Here is a 24,571-nt window from a genome sequence, read left to right as displayed (position 1 = left end):
ATTTTATATCCTGTGACTTTGCTGAATTCATGGATTAGTTCTAGCAGTTTTTTGGTGGAATCTTTTGGGTTTTCCAAATAGAGAATCATGTCATCTGTGAAGGGTGAAAGTTTGACTTCCTCCTTGCTGATTTGGATACCTTTTATTCTTTTGTGTTGTCTGATTGCTGAGGCTAGGACTTCCAATAGTCTGTTGAGTTAACAGTGGTTAGAGTGGACATCCCTGTCCTGACCTTAGAGGGAAGGCTCTCAGTTTTTCCCCATTGAGGATATATCAGCAGTGCATCTTTCATTGAGGTACGATCCTTCTATCCCTACTTTCCTGAGGGTTTTTATGAAGAAAGGATGCTGTATTTTTTCAAGTGCTTTCTCTGCATCTATTGAGAGGATCATGTGGTTCTTGTCCTTTCTTTTATTGATGTGATGAATCACATTGGTTGTTTTGCGGATATTGAACCAGCCCTGCATCCCAGGTATAAATCCCACTTGATCGTGGTGAATAATTCTTTTAAGGCATCATTGGATCCGATTGGCTAGTATCTTGCTGAGGACTTTTGCATCCATGTTCATCAGACAAACTGGTCTATAATTCTCCTTTTTAGTGGGGTCTTTGTCTGGTTTTGGAATCAAGGTAATTTTGGCAAGACAATTTAATCTTGATTCAGCTATGTAAATACTTTTTAAAACTCTGATCAGTCTTTTAGTATAGAGATAACCGGTCCCTGAAAAGTACCTGCCAGTTTCTTCACAATTACTGCTGTCTCTCCTTCCTCAGATAGAAAAGGAGGCAGTGGCCAACATGATCAGCTGTCATACAAGCTCAAACTCTCCTTCCTTTGACTGTTTATACTGTTTCACAATCTCACATGAACAGTTACACCATTAACCCGTGAATTTGATACACATTTCTATTTTTTCTAGATTGTAAGTCACAAGTGCAATGAGTCTGTCTTACTCATCATTGTTTGCTGGTCCTGAAACACTGCCTGACATGTATCATAGGTGTTTTAATTCACAAATAATTCACAACTCCACAAATAAAGGAGTAATCATCCAAAAGAGGGTAAGAATTCCTTCATCTTGCTGATGGAAACATCATATTATACGAAGTGCTTTGAAGACATTATCTCATTTCATTATCACAACAACCCTGTCAGTCAGCAGACGCAGCCCCCTTTCAGAAGTGAGGAATCTGCAACATCAATAAAGCAGAATCAGGACTCACACGAAATCCAAGTACCTGCCTACAGCATCACACTGCCTCTGTATTACCGCACCTGATCCCAGGAGCCATGCACGACAATTAGCCTCATTAGCTTCTGAGTACAGAGTTGGCTACTACCTAACGTAATGATTCCTCAATTAGTTCCATTTTTCCGTCTGTATTTCATCTGTGGGTAAGATAAACAAATTGTAAGAAAATAAGCTAAAAACTGGAATTTCACTTTAAGATAAAAACAAAACAAGGAAAACCTCCCAGCAGGTCATCTGGATCACTGTAAACAGGGCAACCTCAACTTGGAACGCTTTGTCTACAGATCACATCCAGGAACCAGCGCATGTCAGAGATTGCCTACATGGCTACAGTTTCAATACTCTTTAACAACTCCCGAGAGTCAAACTTCATGACTCCCTAGAAATTCCATTCTGGGCATATACCCGAGCCAAATGAAAACGGGACCACACAAAAGTCTGTATGCAAATGCTCACGGAAGCATTACGCACGAGAGCAAAAATGTGGATAGGACCCAGATATCAATTAATGAACAAAATATGGTATATTCATACGACAGAATACTATTCAGCCATAAAAAGAACGAAATACTGACACATGCTACAACACGGATGAATCTGAGAACGTTACGCTAAGTCAAAGAAGCCAGTCACAAAGAACCACATATTACATGATTCCACTTATATGAAATGTCCAGAAAACCCGAATCCATAGAGAAAGAAAGTAGATTAGGGGCTGCCTGCTGCTCAGAGCGTTTGGGTAAATGGGGAGAGACTGCTAATGGGCATATGGTTTCTCTCTCAGGTAGTGAAAATGATCTAAAATTAAACAGTGGTGACGGCTGCACAACTCTTGAATATACTAAAAGCCACAGAACTGCACAATGTAAATGGATGAACTACACGATATAGAAACTATTTCTCAAACCTGTTTTTAAAAAGTAACTCTGGGGGCGCCTGGGTGGCGCAGTCGGTTAAGCGTCCGACTTCAGCCAGGTCACGATCTCGCGGTCCGGGAGTTCGAGCCCCGCGTCGGGCTCTGGGCTGATGGCTCAGAGCCTGGAGCCTGTTTCCGATTCTGTGTCTCCCTCTCTCTCTGCCCGTCCCCCGTTCACGCTCTGTCTCTCTCTGTCCCAAAAATAAATAAACGTTGAAGAAACAAAAAAAAAAAAATTAAAAAAAAAGTAACTCTGGCAGGTGATTGTGATAGTAGGGACGGCTATGAGGAAGGGAACGTTGGGAAGTCTCTTTAGCTTCCGCTCAATCTTGCTGTGAACCAAAATGGGCTCTAAAAAACAAAACTATTTAAAACAAATACTGGCTTGTCCTGCCTATAGTAATCCATATCATCTCATGGAACTGCAAGAGCCCTGATTTTTTGTTTTGACTCCTCAATTATTTTAGTGTATTTTATCAAGGCAGGGAGGCAAACTGATAATTAAAACACATTTCAAGCAATTACATGTCATAAGCATTTTGGAGTCATCCTGTCAAAATTTCTAAGGAAAGATTCCATTTTTCTGAGTTGCTAAATTCATTAAAAATTATTTCCACTTTTACCAAAAGACTATTTCATTCTTTCCCCCTCCTTTTTCCAACAGGCTTCTTTCAGTTAGCATAATGTCTTAGAAGCCATTCATTTTGCTGCATCTGTCAGTAATTCATTCCTTTTCATTGCTGAGTAGTATTCCATCACACGGACATAAGACCTGCATTTACTCATTTATCAGCTGGTGGACAAAGGAATTGTTTACAGTTTTTACCTACTATGAAAAATACTGCAATAAACAGTCACATAAAAGTCTGTGCAGACATGTATTTTCATTTCTATTGGGTACTTTTGGACTAAATTTGCTAAATCATGGTAGATTTATGTTTAACTTTTTAAGAAGCCGCCAAACTTTTCCCAAGTGGCTGTATTAAATTTTACATTCCCACCCGCAATGTGTAAAGCTTCTAGTTCCTACACATCTTGCCAACATTTAGGACAGTCTTTTTTCTTTTTAACTTAAATTTTAGCCAGTGAGTATGAAAAACACCCAGGCTTCCCCTCCTGTGTTTCTCCTCTACTCTCACACTGCATACTCCTACCACTTCTGCTACCAAACATGTGGGGCTTTTTCCCCACACCCAGCGATTCTGTGATAGCAGCCGGGTATCCTACAATTCAACTCAACTCTGACACCGTGTGCCTGGAGCCAGTGTCAGATTCCACTCAGGACTCGGTCCCATGAGACTGCTCCTCCCTCCCCTTCCAGGCACCAACTGCAAGTATGAGTGTGAGTCCCAGGTTACACACAGCTTCTATCCAACTGGGCTACAAATCAAAGGATTTGTAGGTTTATTAACTTGCCAGAGCAGCTCACAAAACTCAGGAAAACACATTACCAGTTTATTACAAAAGGATACGATAAAGGATACAGGTGAATGTCCACATGGAAGCAATGGGTAGGGCCAGGTTTGTGGGATGGGGCACGGAGCTTCCACGCCCTCTTGAGGCATGGACTACATAATAGTTCACTCTCTCGGCACATCTACTTGTTCATCAACCCAGGAGCTCCCGAAACCACAAACGTTTTTTTGGATTTTTATGACATCTTCATCGCACAAGCATGATTCATCATTAACTCCATTTCCAATCCTCCTTCCTTCTCAAGAGAATGGGGCTCAGGGCTGAAAATTGCAAGCTTCTACTTACTCAAGGCTTGGTCTTTCAACGCTCATCCTGGAGCTGTCCAGGGTGCCACCCAAAGTTGCCTCATTAGAACAAAAGATACGCCTATCACCCAGGAAATTCCACGGGTTTCAGGAGCCCTATGTCAAGAACTTGGGGAAGAGACCTATATATATATATATATATATATATTTTCAATACATATATTTTCAATACATTTCAATACATATATTTTCAATATATATATATGTATTTTCAAATAATTTCAAAACCAGTTTGGGAATATACTGGTGGTATTTCACTGTGGTTTTAACATCTAATGATGTTAAAAGCATCTTTTCTTGTACTTATTTGCCATCCACATATCTTCTTAACTGTCCATTCAAATCTAATGCTCTTTTTAAAAATTAGTTTGTCTCCTTATTGGGAGGTAACATCTCTATGTATTCTGGATTCAAATCCTTAAACATATATGTATATTTTGCAAATATTTTCTCCAAGTCTATAGCTTATCTTCTCATTTTGCAAATAGTATTTTTAGAAGCATAAACATTAAAAAAAATTTTTTTTAATGTTTATTTTTGAGACAGAGAGAGACAGAACATGAGCTGGGGAGGGGCAGAGAGAGGGAGACACAGAATCCAAAGCAGGCTCCAGGCTCTGAGCTATCAGCACACAGCCCGACGCAGGGCTTGAACTCGTCAACCGTGAGATCATGACCTGAGCCGAAGTCGGATGCTCAACCAACTGAGGCACCCAGGCACCCCAAGAAGCACAAAAATTTTTAATTTTGAGGAGGTCCATTTTATCAATTTTGCTGTAGATTGAGCTTTCGGGCTTTTTAGCTATGAAATATTGACCTAATCCAAGATCACAAAGATTCACTTCCATGTTTTCTTCTAGGAGTTTCACAGTTTTATCTCTTGTATAGTGTGAAGTAAGGGCCTAAGTGTCATTTTAAACACATGGTTATCCAACTGTTCCAGCACCAACTGCTGAAGACTATCCTTTTTTCCAATGCATGACCTTGGCATCTTTGTTGCAAATTGACCATATAAGGGTTTATTTATGAGTTTATTTATTGACTTGATTCTATTCCATTGGTCTTTTTGTCTATGGCTACAGATTTATAGTAAGTTTTGAAGTGAAATATTTTTAAGTTTTTATTGTTTTTTCTTTCAAAATTGTTTTAGCTCCTTAAGCTTCTTTGCATTTCTGTATAAATTTTAGAATAAGCCCCTCAATTTCTACAAAGAGACCTACGGACTGTGATAGGGATTGCATTCAGTCTACAAATGATCAATCTATCTTCCAAGCCATAAAGATAGTATATCTCTTCATTTATCTGGGTCATCTTTAATTCACTCTGTAATGTAATATTCATTTTGAAACATGAAGATAAACTTAACCTTAAAATCTGGCATCAAATTATAATAGCAAATCTTACAAAAAGTTATTCAAGAATCTTTCTGACACAATTTCAAGTTTCCCAAAACACGTTCAACAATGAGACAGAAACAATGAACAAATAGAAAAGATCCGTTATCTTATGAAGTCTATGGGTTATAAACCACTCATAAAACTAAGTAGGAAAAAGTTCATGCTTACCTCAAAGATAGAACCTGCCTTGACTATTTTGCCCCACAAAAATCATTTGGTAGCAGAAACTAAATACTCAATTGAGTTTTCTCCCTAACTCCCATCAAACCCAAGAAAACTTCATGAACTGGAGCTACACACACACACACACACACACACACACACACACAAATTCTCTCTCTACATGTATATATGAAAAACTTAATATTGCAAACACAAATACACAATCTTCCATCTTTCTGTCTCCATCTTTATAGCATTTTTGTCTCTAATTATGAATGCATAAGCTTTCATGGAAACATATTTGTCAAATAAAATGGGGTTTAGACTCTATCAGGTTTAAATTATGAGAAGTTTTTTAAAAAAAACTTGAAAAGTATGATTAACAAAAGATTTTCCATGAGAGAGTCTTACTCAAAAACATTTTGCAATTCCTACCACAAGCCATGTACAATTAATTACACTATTTCATAACAGCAAAAAATAGAAACTACCCAATGTCCACTGACAAAAGAGAGCATAAACTGTGGTATTTAGTTACTGAATATCACATATCATTGAATCTTGTACTATAGTAAAAATGTTTATTTTTTTTAAGTTTATTTATTTTGAGAGAGAGAAAGAGAGAGAGAGAGAGAGAGAGAACGCATACACACACGCAAGGGAGAAAGAGGATCCCAAGCAGGCTTTGTGCTGTCACTGCAGAGCCTGATGTGGGGCTCGAACCCACAAACCATGAGATCATGACCTGAGCAGAAATCAAAAGTCAGATGCTTAACCGACTGAGTCACCTAGGCGCCACATAAAATTGTTTATTTTCTGACTTTATAGTATAAGTAACAATATGATGAACACTATAAATGTAATGCTGGGGGGCGGGGGGCGGGGAAGTCCCAGAAGACAACAGGTATATGACTCTAAGCAAAACCAAACATTGTTTGCACACATACATTTACAATAAAAACTACTTTTAAAGAGGCAAAGCACTGATATACAGCAAATTCAGAACAGTGGTTATAGGGGACATGGAGTAGAGGGAACACAAGGAGGCAGGAAAAGGGAAGCACTGCAAATGCGAATTATTAGTAACGTTCTAGATCTTGGGTTGAACAAAGGGTGTATATATCTCATAACTCACATATGTCATCTCGTTCTTTTGTATGTCTAGTTATTAGTTTTTAAAAATACAAGCAAAACCTATTAAAAAAATTTTTTTAATGTTTATTTTTGAGAGACAGAGAGACAGAGCACAGGTGGGGGACGGAACATAGAGAGGGGGAGACACAGAAACCGAAGCAGGCTCCAGGCTCTGAGCTGTGATCACAGAGCCCGGCACGGGGCTCAAACCCACGACTCGTGAGATCATGACGTGAGCCGAAGTCGGATGCTCTACTGACAGAGACAGCTATGGGGCCCAAAACTATTTTTTGAAATCACCCATTATAAAACATTTTCCAGAAGATCAGTTGAGCATTTAAGAAGACACATTAAAAAAAATTAAGTTTTTACCTTTGTTTCTGTTCAATTGCTTTGTCCAAGTGTTGGAAGATATCCTGAAACAGGGTGCAGCTGGACCGACTATTAATAGTGTACCCGTATCCTCTTTTCCAATATTGCTTCAGATCATTTAAATATTCTAATACCTAAAAATGAAAATTTCAAAAATCATGATTACATTTTTTTAATGTTAACAGATTCCCTGATTTAACAGTGATTCTCAGAAAAGATTACGTTGTTTAACTGCCATTCTACACAAAGTATGTGGAGTTTATATTTGCCATTTTAAGTCCATGACACATACAGATTTACGATGACACAAAAACTCAAACCGTGGGAGTGTAGAGGAGGGCATGCAAGAGCAAGTGAGGAGCACTGATGCCATAGCCCAGCACCCAGGACACCACAGGACAGAGGGTTAAAGACATGCTCACTTCCCCTTTCTGCGAAAATTAAAGTGATAGCAAATATATATACAGAAAAAAGAAAAAAGGATACACATAGAAGGTTAGAAGGTTATTTATTATAGCACAGAAAGATGCCAACAGCAGATTAGGAACTTTTAAGAACTTTATGAAGATAGAAACCAGACAGAAGACAAGTTACTTTGGTTCATGTGTCAGTACGGCAAAATTAGTAATGAAATTTGACCAAGAATATAGAAAAGGAATGTACACTGGCATAGTTGTTCTAAAGGGCAAGTTGGCAAACTCCATAAAAGCATACATCTCTATGACCCATTTAATTCCATTTCTTAGGAAGTTTTAGTCACAGAGGAACACAAGAGAGAATGTGTAAGAATGTCTTAACACCAGCACTGCTTATCGAATGGAAAAAAGATTCCTGGAAATACTGACATTTCATTAGTAGGCAGATGGTTGACTAAACTAGGGTATACACATACTATGGAACACTATGCAGTTATGTAAAACTTATGTATTGTAGATCTTCGTGCACTGATGTGGAAGGATCTCCAGGATGTACTGAATGAGAAGGGCAGGTTGAGAATAATAAATACAGTATAATACCTTGTATTACCAAGACATACATACCTACATGTATACATTATGCTGTTTAGAGTTCTAAGAATGACATAGATTATCAACAGCAGCACAGAAAAGGGTTAAAAGGTCCATATTAAACTGACAGCAATGACTGATCGCTATGGAGAGAGGTCCTGGATTAGAATTGGTGATTAAGGCAGGCTTTCTCTGAATGTTAGACTCTGCACTCACGTATCATTTGATCAGATAAACGCCAAAACTAGAGAACTAAAATGTGCAATTAAAAGAGACACAAGAGAAGCCTCTGTAGTAATTATAAGTTATTCTTCTCTGAAAAAGCCCCCAGAGAAAACTAGTAGTAGTTTTATTGTAACTTTAAGAGCAAGAGCCAGGGTAAATCATTGCCATAATCCAAAAACAAAACTAAAGAGATATTAAAAAGGCAATTAAATCAAGAAGTTAGCAAAAGGGACAAAGTAAACATTTTTTTAAAAGGAAGGAATTAACATTAAAAGAATTAAAGTTCTGTCAAATCCATTCAAGAAAATAAAACAAAAACTGTCAGAAATAAAAAAGGAGATATGACTAAAGATTTTTTAAAAAATCATACATGCACACTATTGAAACTTTATCTCAAAAAGATTTGAAAATGTAAATGAAATAAGTGGTTTTTCTAGGAAAATACAAATTACCCAAACTGACTCAGAAAAATCTGATCATACAAAATAGAGACAAAGGTCTACCTAAAACATACCAGGTATATTTGTTTTTTTTTCTTTTCTTTTCTTTTTTAAATAATTTTTGTTAAGTTTACTTATTTATCTTGAAAGAGAGAGAGAGAATCCCAAGCAGGCTCTGCACGGTCAGCGCAGAGCAGGATACAGGGCCTGAACTCACGAACTACGAGATCCTGACCTGAGGTGAAATCCAAAGTCGGATGCTTAACCAACCGACTGGGCCACCCTGGTGCCCCCAGGTATATATGGTTTTAAATAGGAGCTTTACGAAACCTTCAAGAAGGGTTAGTTCCTAATATTTAAATTATTCCAAGGTACAGGGAAAGATGGAAAGCTTCTGAACTCATTTTAGGAAGCTACTAGAAGCCTGTACCCAAACCTGAACAAATAAAGCCCTAAGGAAAGGGGCGAGGAAAGAAAATCCGGACCCTGCACTGCAATTCCTGTGCCCTCCACTGTGTCTCCTAGTCACTGCTACGGACACAAATTCCCCCTCACGTTCTAAACCCATCAAAGGAAAAGAATGGGCCCAGGCCAGTAGTACCACCCACAAAGGAGAGCCACTGCCATAAACCAGCCTCACTACAAACAGGCTTTAATGAATCTGAAATAAAACATCACCAAATAAAATTCAACAGCATACGGAAAGAAATGCCATATGCCAGGATGGACTACCTGATACCAAGCATGTCTCCGGACCAAAAAACAAAATATGTAAAATAAATATTTTCAGTCATTGAGTAATCAGCACTGAACTGTGATCGCTGAGAGAAGAGAAACCAACCCAGCAAACCCTACAATTGTCTCAGGTTTGTGCCCGGAGGCACAGGGAAAGGAATGTCAGGCAGAATCCTGCTGAGCAGAGGAGGGAGAACAGACTCTTAAGGGGCTGGAAGTAGCAGGGTGGAGTATCAGAAAGGAGGAAGCTGCCCAGAAGAGAGCTCCAGAAATCTGGGGGTCCCCTTGAGTCTGTCACTGAATGTTGTGGGCGTTACAAGCTGAATTCCAGAGCTATCACAAAAATGGGAGATCATCAGGTTCCAAGCAGCCTAAGTAAGAGACTTTCAGGGCACACTCAGACATCCACAGCTTCAACGCAGACCCCAGAAACGTCACACTTTAACAGCAGAAGCATGTTTACAAGATTTGGTTTTGAGTTTTGTTAAGTTCAGATCTAGGGCATGAAACTCAGAAATAAACGTCAAAAGGATCAAGCTGATCCACAAGTAACTAAACTGTAAACTAAAACAAAATTCAAAACTCTTTAAAGTTATATGACAAGGGGCTCCTGGGTGGCTCAGTCTGTTGAGCATTCGACTTCACCTCGGGTCATGATCTCCCGGTCCGGTCCGTGGGTCATGGCCCTGCTTGGGGCTCTGTGCTGATAGCTCAGAGCCTGGAGCCTGCTTCGGTTTCTGTGTCTCTGCCTCTCTCTGCCCCTCCCCTGTTCATGCTCTGTGTCCCCAAAATAAATAAATGTTTAAAAAAAACCTGCTACAGATGAAACAGCCAGATGAAAACTGTGAGTAAATAAAGTATCATGAATTCCAAAGGCTTAAGAAAATAAAAAAGTCAAAAGCAAAAAAAAAAAAAAAAAAAAAAAAAAAAGATATGAAAAGAAGCATAATCACAGAAACAAGCTAGAACAACATCAAAAATAGTTTGGCATCACTATCTAGTAAATTTCAAGTTCTCTACACCCTGTAATCCAGCAATTCTACCACACACACAGACAGAACTTCACAACGTGTGTTGTGTATGCCCCAATTCACATACAGAAGAATGTTCGTAATAGCCCCAAACTGAGAACAACCCAAATGTCTACCAACAAAATAATGGATAAAAAAAACCTGTGGTAATTCATATAGTGGAATACAATACAACAATGAAAATAAGTGAACTATAGCTACATGCAGCATCATAGGTGAAACTTAAAAACATGTTAAATAAAAACTAGATAGACAAAAAAAGGTGGGTGATTTCATTATATAAACTGTTACTTGTGAAAAAAATGACATCAGTAAATACTAAATTAGTGTAATGATGAAAATCCAAGCACACAAGTAATAATAGTGGGGAAATAATCTCAGATACAGAGGGGAAACATTTTGTTTAAAAAACTGCGAGAGGGGCACCTGGGTAGCTCAGTCGGTTAAGCGTCCAACTTCAGCTCAGGTCATGATCTCGTGGTTTGTGGGTTCAAGACCCACGTTGGGCTGTGCTGACTGCTCAGAGCCTAGAGGCTGCTTCAGATTCTGTGTCTCTCCCTCTCTCTGCCCCTCTCCCGCTTGCACTGTCCTCTCTCAAAAATAAACATTAAAAAAATTTTTTTTTAATTGCAAGAAAGGTTTGCCAACCTCTGCAAATAAATCTGAAAACCTGAATGATTTTTATAAGAAAATATTAAATACCAAAACTGACTCCAGAAGAGACAGAAAATCAAGATATGCTCATTACAGTATAAAATATATACAAAGTTGCAAAAAGCTATCCCACAGAAAAATACCTATTTCATATGTCATCTATTTTTTTGAAAACTGCCATTAAATCAACTTTCTCTTTTATGTATCACTATCACATATACACACACACACACACACACACACACACACACACACACACACACATATATAACTATTACAGCCATGTTCTTGTTTCTTAGATGCATACCCAAGTATTTAAGGGTGAAGTGCTTTGATGTCTGCCAAGATTATATGTGGTAGACAGAATAAATGGCTGCCCAAAGATGTTTCCATCCTAGTCCCTAGACTCTATCAATATGTTATCTTGCATGATGAGAAGGAATTTGCAAGTGTGATTCGGGTAAGGATGTTAAAATGAGAAAGCTACCCTGGGCTATTTAGGTTGGCCAATGTCATCGCAAACATCCTTAGGATAAATATTTAGCGAGGACAGTCAGAGCAGAAGATTAGCCACAGAAGCAGAGGTCAGAGTGATGGGGGAAAATGTAGGTAGCCTCTAGAGACTGGAAAAGGCAAGGGACAGATCGTCCTCTTGAGCCTCCAGAAAGAACACGGTGCTGATATCCTGATTTTAGGCCTGTTAAGATTCATTTTGAACTTCTGACTTCTAGAACTGTAGGATAATAAATGTGTATTGTTTTAAAACCACTAAGTCTGCAGTAATTCATTATGGCAGCAACAGGAAACTCCCATATATGGAGAAAAGGAAATGTGGCAAAAAAAAGAAAAGGTTAACAACCAGTGAATATAGATGAAGAATGTGAATGTTTATTGTATTATCCTCACAACTTCTGTCAGCTTCAAATTTATCCAAGTTGCAGAAAAAAAAAAAAAAAACTCTTCACAAGCAATAAACAGATATAAGGATAACCCTAAAAAAACAAAACAAAACAGGAAAAGCCAAGTAGTACAGAATCTTAGAATTACAGGGCTGTTCCTGAGTAATCCAACAGTTGCATCCTTTAACAGATAGGGAAATCAAGGCATAGGAAGAGGAAGTGTAACTTTACCCAGATCATGATCTCCAGGGTTTCTGGAGCATGTGACACTACATCTCCCAGAAGAGACGGAGGCACAAAAAGCAAGAGCAAATATTTAAGAGGAGAGGGACTCGGGAAGGGACAGGGAAGGAGGTAAGCAGGTGGAGAGAAGATGAGTCAGTGGAGGCCAGGCCGGTTAGGCTCTGAGACACATCGGCACCGCTGGGGGGAGGGGGGTGGGGGGGGCGGGGTTTGGAGCTGTGGGAGCCTGCACTTCAACCGGAAGCCGCCAGGCCTGGGAAGGGAGCAGGGGGACACAGCACCTCCTAACGGGAGAAGGATGGCCAGCAGAGGCATGTGGGCACCTGCCTAATAGTAATAGTCCACTAGCTGTAGTAACTAGTAGCTGTAGTTGTTCTGCTAAAAGGTAAATTTCCCTTTGACAACAATCATCAATCATTTGTACGGCACTGAAAATTACTGTTTTATCGACTTTTTGCCCTAGAGCAGTCTGGGTAGGGAGAAAAAGGAGGTATCTTGACACAGGTGAATGGGGACCAGAAGTTTCAGTTTATACCTATACTGGGCATAATTAATTAATTTTATGGTCAAGAAATTTCTTTTAAAATTTCTTGTTTTTAAGTTTATCCATTTCCAGAGAGACAGAGAGAGCAAGTGGGGAAGGGGGAGGAGGAGGGGGAGGGAGACAGAGGTGGGGGGACGGGGAGAGAGAGAATGAATGAATGAATCCCAAGCAGGCTCTGCACCGTCAGCACAGAATCTGACACGGGCTCAAACTCACGAAACGCAAGACCATGACCTGAGCCAAAACCAAGAGCCAGATGCTTAACCGACTGAGCCACCCAAGCACCCCAGTGGTCAAGAAGTTTCTAAGTGATGACTTTTTGAACAGTTACAGGAGAGGAGCAGACAGGGAGGAAATGGAACACACCCATTACCCCTGGTGCTGTGTCCTAGAACAGCCACCCACCCAGGGCCCTCTCCTCTGTTTCCCACTCACCTGCTCTTTCCCGCGTGAGCACACTAACACATCACATCACCCTTCATCTGGCTGCTGGTCGCTTTGGTCTTTGAGTAACAGAACAAAGCATTTGTTTACCCTCAAATGTACATTAGCTCTCAGCTTAAGAGCCTGCTTCTATCTGGCAAGTAGTACCCTTCTTTTCAAAATTTGAGGTTAATAATGGATTTCTGCGTGGAGTACTGAACGCTTTGTGTGTATGCAGGAGACGATGGAAGTTCAGACGTCCACATTCCTGAATGATCCACACAGACACCAGCACTCTACCGGCTGGTGCTATTCTCAGTGCTGTGAAAACAATGAACTCTCCTACCCACCTCTCTGGCTCCCAACATCCCAGAACTGACCAGAATTCACCAGAGGCCTGTCTGCCCTTCTCTTTCTAGAGTCTGAAAGTCCACAGAAAGGCAACATGAATGAGGAGAAAAAGAAGGAAATAGGAAGCAGACAGACAGAAACCATAGAGGAATTACTGCCATGGAACTCAATTTGTCACAAAAACTGTTATAAAAGAAAACTTGGATTTTAACAGCTCTGTAGTCCTTTCCAGCAGTAAAATCTGATGACAGGCAAAATAGATTTTTAACCAGGTGGACCCAGAAATCACATCACCATGGAAGAATGTTTTCCAAAGTTTTCTGAACCTGAACTATTTATAAGTGTGTGGGCCGTATCTGAACAATTCATCTCTTTATGCAAGGAACATTACAAGTAATCAAAGGCAGTTCATGTTCCCTACTCTGCTTATTTTTTGAAAAGCTGCTTCAAGTAACAACAACAACGATAAAAATCATGCAAAAAAAGCAAATAAACTACAAAAGTAATACTTACCTTTGCATCATCTATGTCAAAAACATCACACCAAGGAGATTTAACACCTTTAATTGCCAGGTCAAATGAACAGGTAAAAAAAGCTACCTGAATTAAATCTGGGGGGGGAAAAAGAAAGGTAAAATTTGTGAGTTACTGTTTTCTGTAATCTTCCAAAGGCTGAATGTTTACAGAATGTCACGTGCAGCCAGTCAGAGGACCTGGGCATGTCTAGCATGGAGAAAACACGACTCAGCTTCTTCCTGGCCATCACAGACGACTCACTGTGTACTATCCCTAACATAAGGAACCGTCAGGAAGAAACCACGAGGAGGTACAAATTTCAGTCCAATGAAAATAAGATGCTTTCTCTCTACAAAATAGTAACTTTTTCAGGTTTTAAAAGTCAGGTGTTTGTTAGGAGCATATTTGCTTAGCGAACCCAACAAGAAGTTTAATCCAAGAACTTGTTAAACGGAACTTGCTTTTGTTCGTTTTAGAGGGCTGGAGGAGGGGACATAACGTTATAAGCTTTCAGTCCTCATCTTGAAAATCAGCAATAAGTTCTGAACAGTTCTCTTCAATACACAATCCACACTGTAACTGTTACGAAGGAGTAGAGAGAGGATATAAAAAGGGAGAAAAGAATGCAAAAGGAGGTGAGGAAAGAATGGGCCAAGTGGATCAGGTCAGGAGGAAGGTGAGACAAAGGTCAAGAAGGAGAGAAACAAGCAGGGAACTCACACACTGGAGAGAGGGGAGACTAACAGCATCCGTTTTTCAAACTTGGCTGCTCAGTCAGGCAGATTTCCGAGCAAGGTAACTGGATTTTTACGCTGCTAACTAGCCGATTACATTTAGATGCACCTGGAATTTGACAAGAAGGAAGAAGGCAACAAGTCCCCGGGCCATGAAAGGTGGCTATGCCAGTACCAGATGAGAGCAGTGCTCTCCGGTCACGGCAAAATGGGCGACACTCGGTGTCAGAGAGAGAGAAAGAAAGTCCGCTGCGAGGCTGCCTCCTACGCTTTACTTTTATTCTTTAATTTCAGAGTCTTTCCACATTCCCAAGAAACCAGTTTTGATTTTAAAGAACTTCGCTAAAGCAGCACATAGTACAAAAAGAATATTTAATTGAGAATACATGTAGAACTCACTTAAAACCTTTCTTATGTAAACAAAAGGGTTTATAGTCCTAATACCTAACATACCATAGTGACTCCTAAGTGCCAAGGACCTTTGATGAAAGAGCCGGACTCATTCACACCCAAAGTTCCAGTTCTGAAACTGTGAAAGTCAATCCTAATGATCTAGTCTTCCACTAGAAGGGAGTCGACAGAAAAATCTCACCAAAAAACACTTACGATGATGACAGGCTACGGAACCTAACTCTGCCACTAATCATCCTGAGCAAGTGACTGTAACCTCTCAGGTCTCAATCTCCCCACCTGCAAAACAGAAATGTGAGGAAGTCTCTCAGGAGTTACAGCTTTGACCCATCTACTATGACCACGCTGATCTCTTGGTCAGTCTTGTGGAACCACAAAAATATTTCAGATGGATCAGAGATTTAAATGTTAAAAAGCTAGGGCCGCCTGGCTGGCTCAATCAGGTAAGTGTCCGACTCTTGATTTCGGGTCAGGCCACAATCTCATTGTTCGTGGGATTGAGCCCCACATCGGGCTCTACGCTGACAGCGTGGAACCTGCTTGGGGTTCTGTCTCTCTCTGTGTCTCTTTCTCTCTCTGCCCCTCTCTGGCTTGTGCTCACACATGCTCACTCTCTCTCTTTCTCTCTCAAAAATAAATAAAAATTAAAAAAATAAAACATTAAAAAACTAAAATAAAATAAAGGAAAACATAGGAAAATATAATAATCTTGGGTTAAGGGAGGATTCCTAGGCAAAATACAACACTGAACAGCCATAACAAAAAGACATACATGGCTACGTAAAAGATGCAAAGTGTATAATCAAAGGCACCATAAACACAGTTAAAAAGTGTGCAACAAATTAAGAGAAAATGTTAGCAACATACGATACGGAAAAGACTTATCCTTTGTAAAGCAAAATTAAAGGACATATAATTGACATATCCATAACACATAAAGGGTACCTATGACCAATAAGAAAAACAAAAATCCAATAGAAAATGGACAAGGTAATGAAGAGGCAATTCCCAGAAGGAATGCAAACAGCCAACACACATATGAAGAGAGGCTCATCCTCACAAGTAACCAAAGACATGCAAATTAAAGCTACATACCATTTTTCATTAATCAAATTGGCAAAAATCAAAATGACTAAAGGGGGCCTAGGTGGCTCAGTTGGTTGTGTCTGACTCTTCGGTCTTGGCCCAGGTCATAATCTCGTGGTTCCTGATTTCGAGCCCCACATCTGGCTTTGCGCTGACAGCGTGGAGCCTACCTGGGATATATTCTCTCCCTCTCTCTCTGCCTCCACTCCCCTACTCCCTCTCTCAAATAAAAAATTTAAAAAATGACTAATAGTAACCACTGTTGGATAAAATAGGAAAAGTGAGCATCTCATATATTGATATAAATTTTTCTACACTTTCACAGAACAATTTGGAAATACACGTCAAGAGGTAAAATATGCACTGTCCTTAACCCAACAACTCCAACCTACAGTATTTATCTTACAGATAAATTCTCCAGGGTGAAACCCAGACTGTAAGAATGTTCACTGTAGCATCATTCAAAAGAGTGACAAACTACGAAAAACCTCAGTAGGAAAGTGATTTCCTATAAAAAGAATTTGCACTGCATTAGCTCCAGCTCCCTCCACCAGTAAAATCTGAAGGGTTAAATAAGTTTTTAATTATCACTGACCTAGAAATTCAATTATATAGCCTGTGAAATAACACAAAATTCAGAACAAGACAGATCTGCATAAGACAGATATTCTACTAGGTAAAAATGATTATATACATCATCATCCCTCTACGTTTAAAAAAAAAAAAAAGAAAGAAAAAGTATTTAAATAGCTACAATATTTTTGAGAAGTTACTCTGCCAGGCAGTGTGCTAATGCTTTACGTGAATTAAAGAATCCTTGTGATAATCCTAAAAGAAAGGTACAATTCCTATACCCATTTTACAGAGGAAAAACTATGGCCTAGAGATATTAAGGAACCTGCCAAAGACCAGAGAGTTAGTCGATAGTATAACAGGGTCAAGATTCAAATGGAAACAGTCCAACTCCAGAACCCATGATTTCAACAACCACGCTTAGAGCCTCCAGAGAGAAGTTGCTCTCAGCTACTCCATCAGTAAAACACAACATCTGTTTCCAGTCAGAGACCATTGTTTTTACACATTTTTTTTTAATGTTTATTTATTTTTGAAGGAGAGAGAGACAGAGCATGAGCGGGGGAAGAGCAGAGAGAGAGAGGGAGACCCAGAATCCGAAGCAGGCTCCAGGCTCTGAGCTGTCAGCACAGAGCCTGACGTGGGGCTCGAACTCACAAACTGTGAGCTCGTGACCTGAGCCGAGGTCGGCTGCTTAACCGACTGAGCCACCCAGGCGCCCCTAAATATCGTTTTTTAAAAAATCTTCAGTCTTACCACCCACTAACAGAATAATGGCTAGACATTACTATAGTTATATAATGGAATTCCGTACAGAAGTTTAAAATGTAAGACTAAAATCACACACATTAAATGAAAAATAAAAAGGTGAATTAAAATTGAATTTCAGACTGCTATCATAGTTTGATACCATTCACGAAAGTTTTAAAACCTGCAAAATGATATCCCATTTATGTACAGGAACCTAAATATAATAACTGGCATGGGATGATTTAAACACTCAGTTCGTGACAATGGTTACCACTGGGAAAAAAAGAAGAGGAATGAAATCCTGAGAGGGACCAAAGGACCTCAAAGGATTTAAAGCTACTCACTGCGGCATGTTAAAATTTGATAAAACTGAGTTGTGGGTATACTGACGTTCATTAGATTAGCCTTTATGACTATACGTTTAAATGGCTTCCCGGGGCGCCTGGGTGGCGCAGTCGGTTAAGCGTCTGACTTCAGCCAGGTCACGATCTCGCAGTCCGTGAGTTCGAGCCCCGCGTCGGGCTCTGGGCTGATGGCTCGGAGCCTGGAGCCTGTTTCCGATTCTGTGTCTCCCTCTCTCTCTGCCCCTCCCCCGTTCATGCTCTGTCTCTCTCTGTCCCAAAAATAAAATAAACGTTGAAAAAAAAAAAAAATCTAAATGGCTTCCCATTAAATAATTGATTTTGTTAAAGATTTTATGTATATATAAATATATATATATGTATTTGTTTATATATATATAAACAAAATTTTATTTTCAAGCAATCTCCACATTCAACGTGGGGTCTGACCTTACCATCCTGTGATCCACAGTCACATGCCCTACTGACTGAGCCAGCCAGGTGCCCCTAAAATAAATAATTTTTAAAGCTCTATAGGTGATCTCAATGTTTAGCACCTTTAAGGAAAGAGAAAAAATTCAATTTTAAACGCTAGTCTCGCATCTTTGCTATTTTGATGCTTACAAAGCATTCAGGCTCCATGATTCTAATCTTTTTCTCCCTCATCTGCTACTTCTAGTCTTTTGGAAACTTATTTACAACATACGAAATTCACAATCTTTGTATGCACATTTGTCAACTTCTGTAGTGTGATTTATAAATTCTTAGAAATCAGGGGAAAATCTTATTACTTTTTCTTAAGTTCCTATAGGTAGGTGACCACATGCCCTGGCTTTCCACCTGTGTTCCCAGCATAAGTATTAATAGTGTCTTTCAAGAGTCCCAGGTTGCATAACAAAATTGCCAGTCAGCCCATCCACTGCGATACCTACTGAGAAACACAACCGTTCATTTTTTTCAGCATCTCTAGGCTTAAAAGCCTCAAACAAAATACCCACAGCACTTTGCTTTTCACTTTCTAATACCCTCTTGAAACATTAACCTGGACATACTTCTCAACGGCTTCAAAAGCTGAAAAATTAATATAATATTTCACTTGGGGAGATAATTCAAAAATACACTTCTTGTTTTATAAAGTATGCTTACAGTTAAAGCTTTATATACCTCTGCCCTCAATAAAAAAGTTCCAGGATATTGCAAGACTCTTGTATATTAATTTACATACAGTTCAAGGAAGAATATGACTCTAAAAACAGTAAGCACGGGACACACAATTTTCTTGACCTAGAACACATTATCCTCTTAGTGTAAAATCAATTGTGGGCCTTTAAAAGGAATAACTTTATGCTTCCATATTTTTTCATTTTCAGACTTCAAGAAACATTTAAATTATTTCAGAGTTCAAATGAAAGATAAGGGGCACATTACCTGCATTTAAATTGTTGACTGGCACTTGCAAAGTAGCTGCGACCTTTTTTAAAATGTTCTGCATTTCTGGTCCCGTTTTGAAGGCTTCTACATGATAAAGTGCCGTGGCATTTTTTTCCACTTCAGTTAAAAACTTCTCACAGTGATCGAAGAATCTCATTAGTTTATCATTAATTCTTGGAGGTCCACACTCCATATCTGAGAGAAAAAAAATTATTTATTTATTATATATACCCTTACCTAAATGACGATCTCAAATTATTGAAAATTTCATTTCAAGTGTGAAAAAGAACACTAAAAACCTGCTTATTTATTGGCGTGTCTGAAATAAGAGCACACTGACCAAGGAAGGGCCAAACTGTGGAATGACCATAATTCATGAGTCTGTGGTAGAGAAGACTAAAGAAACAGAGGATCAAATACAAAATAAAATGTTACCGCATGCAGTACTACACAGTGAAAAAAGGTAGCTGAAATAAGTATTTTCTTAAAGAAAACAAAAATAGAGATGAAAATCATCAAAAGTGCAAAAATGTGTTCTATTAAGTATTACTTCTGCCAGGCACAGAAAACTTGGGAAAGCAAATTGAAAATTAGCAAAATTCTTAATTACAAAGTGAGAGACGAATTCAACCAATCGAATCTGTTTTTCTACCCTAAGCCAAAATCTAAATAGGGTGTTTTATTTTCTCGATTAACGTGCCCAATGCTGTCACTTTCCAAAACATTCCGCTTTGGACAAAAACTACTGACAACAGCACAAAATACAGGAACTGAGTTTCAGGTCTTCCATTTCACGGTGCTTCTAATTTTGGCTTATTTTATAATGAAAGTTCCCAAAGACCTTCTATTTAGGTCTTGGGAATTACATATTTCGCTGATTTGGCAGTGAATATGTATTGTAAAAGCATCTGCAATCATGCGTTAACTACCGGGTACCCTTTAAGTTTTTTCGGTCATATTCAAAACACATCCATTTCAGTCCTCATTTCTCCAACAATTTACCATGAAATGAACACCAAAAATACTACTTCTGTCTACAAAATGAGAAAATGAATGAAGTTATTATTTTGCTTTGGATGTGGGTGTGAAAAAAATATATGGATGGATGTGTGTCTATCCATTTTCAGAAGATCCTGAAATGGATAATTTTGCCCACTTTAACTGCCAATTGGATTACAGTTCCAAAAACATCTTGACTTGGAAGTAAGGGACCTTTGTCATCTTTCTCTGTGGACTCAAAATATGGTTTCCCAAGTGGACCTGGATATTTCATCCTTGCTATTATCTCATTACGGCTGCTCTTTAAACAGAAAACAAACAAAAAAAGCTATTGTCCCGTTTCTGTAAGAATACAAAACCTAACTCAGTGGCTTCTCTCAAAAGCCTGGATGTACACAACAGGCAAAACAACGGCCTATGGATTATAATGATGTAGCTAGACAAAGAGTTCAATCTCTAAGAACTCATCTCAGGAGGTCCAGGAGCCCCCTTTTTGGTATATACTGTATATATTGTGCTATACTGAAGTATGTTCTGCTTTTAACGTTCAGCTCACAGATTTGTGGGGCATCTTCACTCATGTTAATCATTAAAAAGCACAATTCAACAAGTGACTAAACACAGCCAACGGTTACCCGCACAGCAGTAACAGGACGCAGGAATGACCTCCTGGAAATGGTTGAGCTTCGTTGAGAGAATGCTACTGGAGAAACGGCAAACCAGTCTACTCCTAATTTACTTTTCACTGGGGTTTAAAGCTAAACAATGTCTCACCTCATCTCTGACCTTAAAATTGGCCAAGAAAACATGAACACGTGCCCATCTCTTTGGCACAAGCACGTTGTATTTTTCATCTTCATTCTTAAGTCACGGGACAAATGGAAGGCAGAATGCAGGGCATAATGGTTAGGAGCCCACGTGCTGAATCACATCTCCCGGGCCCATACCTAGCCATATGAAAGTAGGCTAATTATTTAGTGTTTCTGTGTCTCAATTTCCTCTTCTGTTACGTGGGGAGAAAATACTGCCAACCTCAGAGAGCTTTTGTAAGGATTTAGTGAAATAAATGTTAGGCATGCCTGGCACATAGCCTACACCGTAGCTGGCCTTAAGAGTATGTGATTAGTATCTGTGACTATTAAAAATTTTCTGAGGGGGGAAAAAAAGGCACCGGTTGGAGGGAGAAAAAGAAAACACTGATTCCTGGCCCGACTCTAGTCCTCAAACTCACCAAGGACAATCAACAAGGCATATTCTGGGGCCCGGCTTCTTCACCTGCGGAATAGACGGTTCTCTTATTTTGCAAAAGAGTAAGTGATGGAATAAATTAGGAGAGAACTGAGCGCGACCGTGAATCACAGCTAAGGGATGGTACTCTACAGTACATACAAGAACAAAACAGAGAAAAAAGTGATGAGGGAGCCTGGGGCGGGCTGAGGACAAAATGCAAGCTAGCACACCCCCCCCCCATTCTGCCCCCTGCAGGTGGGATCTGTGTGATAGTCCTCAGGCTCTCCTGGTGACCAAGGACAAAGGACAGGAAAGGAAACAAATGGCTAACTGATAGAGATCACAGTCATACGGGACAGGAGTCTCCATCAGTTTACAAATATTTTAGTAAATACAAGAAAAAATCTTATCGACAGCATAATCTCCAGAAACCTGTAGACTCAGTTTCCTGGAGCCCCAACACCCTCCTCCGTAGTGATGTGGGGAACAAAGGCAGAAGGAAATGGTAGGTAACATCAAATTTCTTTATAAACCTGCAGCCCATGGGCAAATACTGGAGACAAATACAGAGTAGAACATTACTCCAGAACCCCCTACTGCTAATGCCTTGCTAAAAGGAAACAACCTTAGCTAGACTGGAGTCCTCTGTAGCATCCAAGTCCCTCTGGAGGCCTCCCTTTTGACTTTATCTCCCCATCTCCGGAGTATAAAACCAGCCATTCTTCACAACCCCAGTGCAGCTCTTCCTGACCACGGGTCCTGTCCCCTGCTTTAATAAAATCATCTTTTTGCACCAAAGACGTCTTCAAGAATTTTCTTGGCCGTAGGCTCTGGACGACCCCACCATCGCCCAAAACCTCATCAAAAGCACAGCAGTAAAGAAAGTTTGAGAGTAGCTTCCTTATAGCAGGATGTGGGTCAAGAACCAGCACGTAAAAAGGAAAACAAAACAAAACAACCCAATAGTATCAGAAGCAAAGCCCGAGGAAGAAAAGTCCTAGGTTGTATTTACCAAGTGCGCGCGACTACGCCAGGGAGGGAGGAAAGGCGAAGGTGGGTGCTCAGAGGGTGCGCACTTCTATTAGGGAATGGTGGATCAAAGAGTGCCCCCCTCCGTCTCCTTTCTGGTCGAACGCCCCAACACCTACGGCTGTGTCCCGCCCACACATGATCAAAGGACAAATGAATGTGTGCTGGAAGCCGGAGGTCGCTAAGTCTTGAAGGGGTGCTGGGTGGGGGCGGGCGGGCGAGGTGAGCGGAGTCCGAGGAGGGGCGGAGGCTCCGGGGCACAGAGGGAGGTGAGGGGAGCCCGGAGAGGAGCCGGGGCTCCGGAGACTGGGGGAGGTGAGGTGAGCCGGCGGCTGGGGAAGACACGGAGCGCGGAGGAACCCAGGCAGGGGGCCCCGCCCCGGGCCCGGGCTGTCACCTGCGACGTCGGGCGGCGGCAAGCCGGGGTGGTAGTGCTCCCACAGCCCCTGCAGGAAGGCGGCGCCGCTGTCCACGCAGCGGTGTTTGGAGCTGGTGACCAGCTGCAGGCGGCCGTAGTTCTCGAGGCTGAACAGGGCCGGGAAGAGAGAGGCCAGGCGCAGCGCCAGCTGTCGCATGTCCTGCCGTCCCTTCTCCACCAGCTGCCCGTCCATCCAGTCCGCGTACCACAGCGGCCAGTCGGCCAGCGCGGCGCCCAGGTCGCGGCCGCCGGCGGGGCCAGCGCGGCCGTCGCCGGACGGGCGGGCCTGCAGCAGGCCGTGCAGCTGCCGCAGTTTGCGGATCTGCTTGGCCGTGGGGTAGCGGGTGCCGTGGCGGATGAGGGCGACCAGCTGCACCGGCGTGCAGGCGTCCTCCAGCAGCTCGGGGTCCCTCCGCGGCGCCTCGGGGTCCGGCAGCAGCCCGGGGTTGGCATCCTCGTAGCGGGTCTTGGTGCCGAAGTAGGGGCTGAGCGCGGAGGCCGCGGGGTCGTCCGGCTCCAGGAGGGAGCAGCGCGAGAGCGACGAGAGCAGCGCCACAGCCAGGGCCGCGACGGGTGCCACGGAGACCTTGAGGAGGCGCGGGGGGCCACGGAGCATGGTGCGGCGCGGCCCGCGAGGGGCGACGTGCGGGCCGGGGTCGCAACTTCCGGCTCCGGCGGGCAAGGGGCGGGTCCGGACGGCGCTTCCGGCCTGCGCCCCCAGGATTCGCCGCGCGGCGCGGGCGCGCGGGCGGGGAGCGCCGAGGGGCTCGGGACGCCTGTGGCTCCGGTGGCGCCGGGACGGCCGCTCGCGGAGCTTCGGAGACCTGTGGCTGAGGGGCAGCCGGCGTCGGCTTGGCCTCCGGCGTGGGCGAGCTTCCGCGTAGCAGGCGCCTCCCAGGCTGACTCGAGGGCGCCCCCGCTCTTTGAATTTCTACGGCGGGAATGCGTCGGGACTGAGCCCGAGTCTCCCTAGGCTGACTCTTGCCCCCGCCCCGCCCCGTTCATCTGCGTGTCTGAAAACGTCGTGTTTGAACCACCCACGGCCAGGGCACCTGAGGCGGTTGTTCAAAAATGTAGCTCCCCGGGCCCCGCCCCGGCGTGCCTCCCGAAGTCCCAGGCTCTTCTCCGGTTGCAGTCTGAAAATAGCACACGGCGAGGCGCAAGGGGGACCCGAAAGGGGCTCTGTCCTACAGGAAGTCTAATTCCCGAGCCTTTGGTGGTATTGGGACCTGGGCCAGAGGAGCTGACCTCAGCCAGACAGCACCCCGGGATTGTGCTCGTTGATACCAGAGGCTTACAGAGCAGAGACACAGCGATCGTCATCTCCTGGGCGCACTGAGTCACAGCCCAGCAGGTTGACTGCGTTACTAAGTGTGAGCTAACCTGCTATATGGAGCAAACTCTGCGCCCATGTAATTACATACTCCAGTCAGCGGCTGGGTTTGTTCATACGTTCTTGCTCAGAATCTTTGCTCCAAGGAAAAGGG

General features: G+C 41.8%; 1 protein-coding gene across 1 annotated transcript in view; it reads right to left on the bottom strand.

The window, feature by feature from the left end:
• MINPP1 (multiple inositol-polyphosphate phosphatase 1) overlaps positions 1–23,850 on the bottom strand; it is a 45,242-nt gene extending 21,392 nt beyond the window's left edge. Inside the window, exons 1-4 of the mRNA XM_025915071.2 lie at positions 23,064–23,850; positions 19,406–19,603; positions 14,080–14,177; positions 7,015–7,148 (exon numbers count right to left, since the gene is read on the bottom strand). Coding sequence (XP_025770856.1) covers positions 7,015–7,148; positions 14,080–14,177; positions 19,406–19,603; positions 23,064–23,700 — 1,067 coding nt within the window. The 5' untranslated portion in view covers positions 23,701–23,850. The remainder of the gene's footprint in view (positions 1–7,014; positions 7,149–14,079; positions 14,178–19,405; positions 19,604–23,063) is intronic.
• Between the last annotated feature and the right edge of the window lie 721 nt (positions 23,851–24,571).

This window comes from Puma concolor, chromosome D2 (assembly GCF_028749965.1).
Source record: "Puma concolor isolate L17-30 chromosome D2, mPumCon1.1.hap2, whole genome shotgun sequence".
Classification (NCBI taxonomy): Eukaryota; Metazoa; Chordata; class Mammalia; order Carnivora; family Felidae; genus Puma; species Puma concolor.
This window is presented reverse-complemented; position numbering and strand designations above follow the sequence as displayed.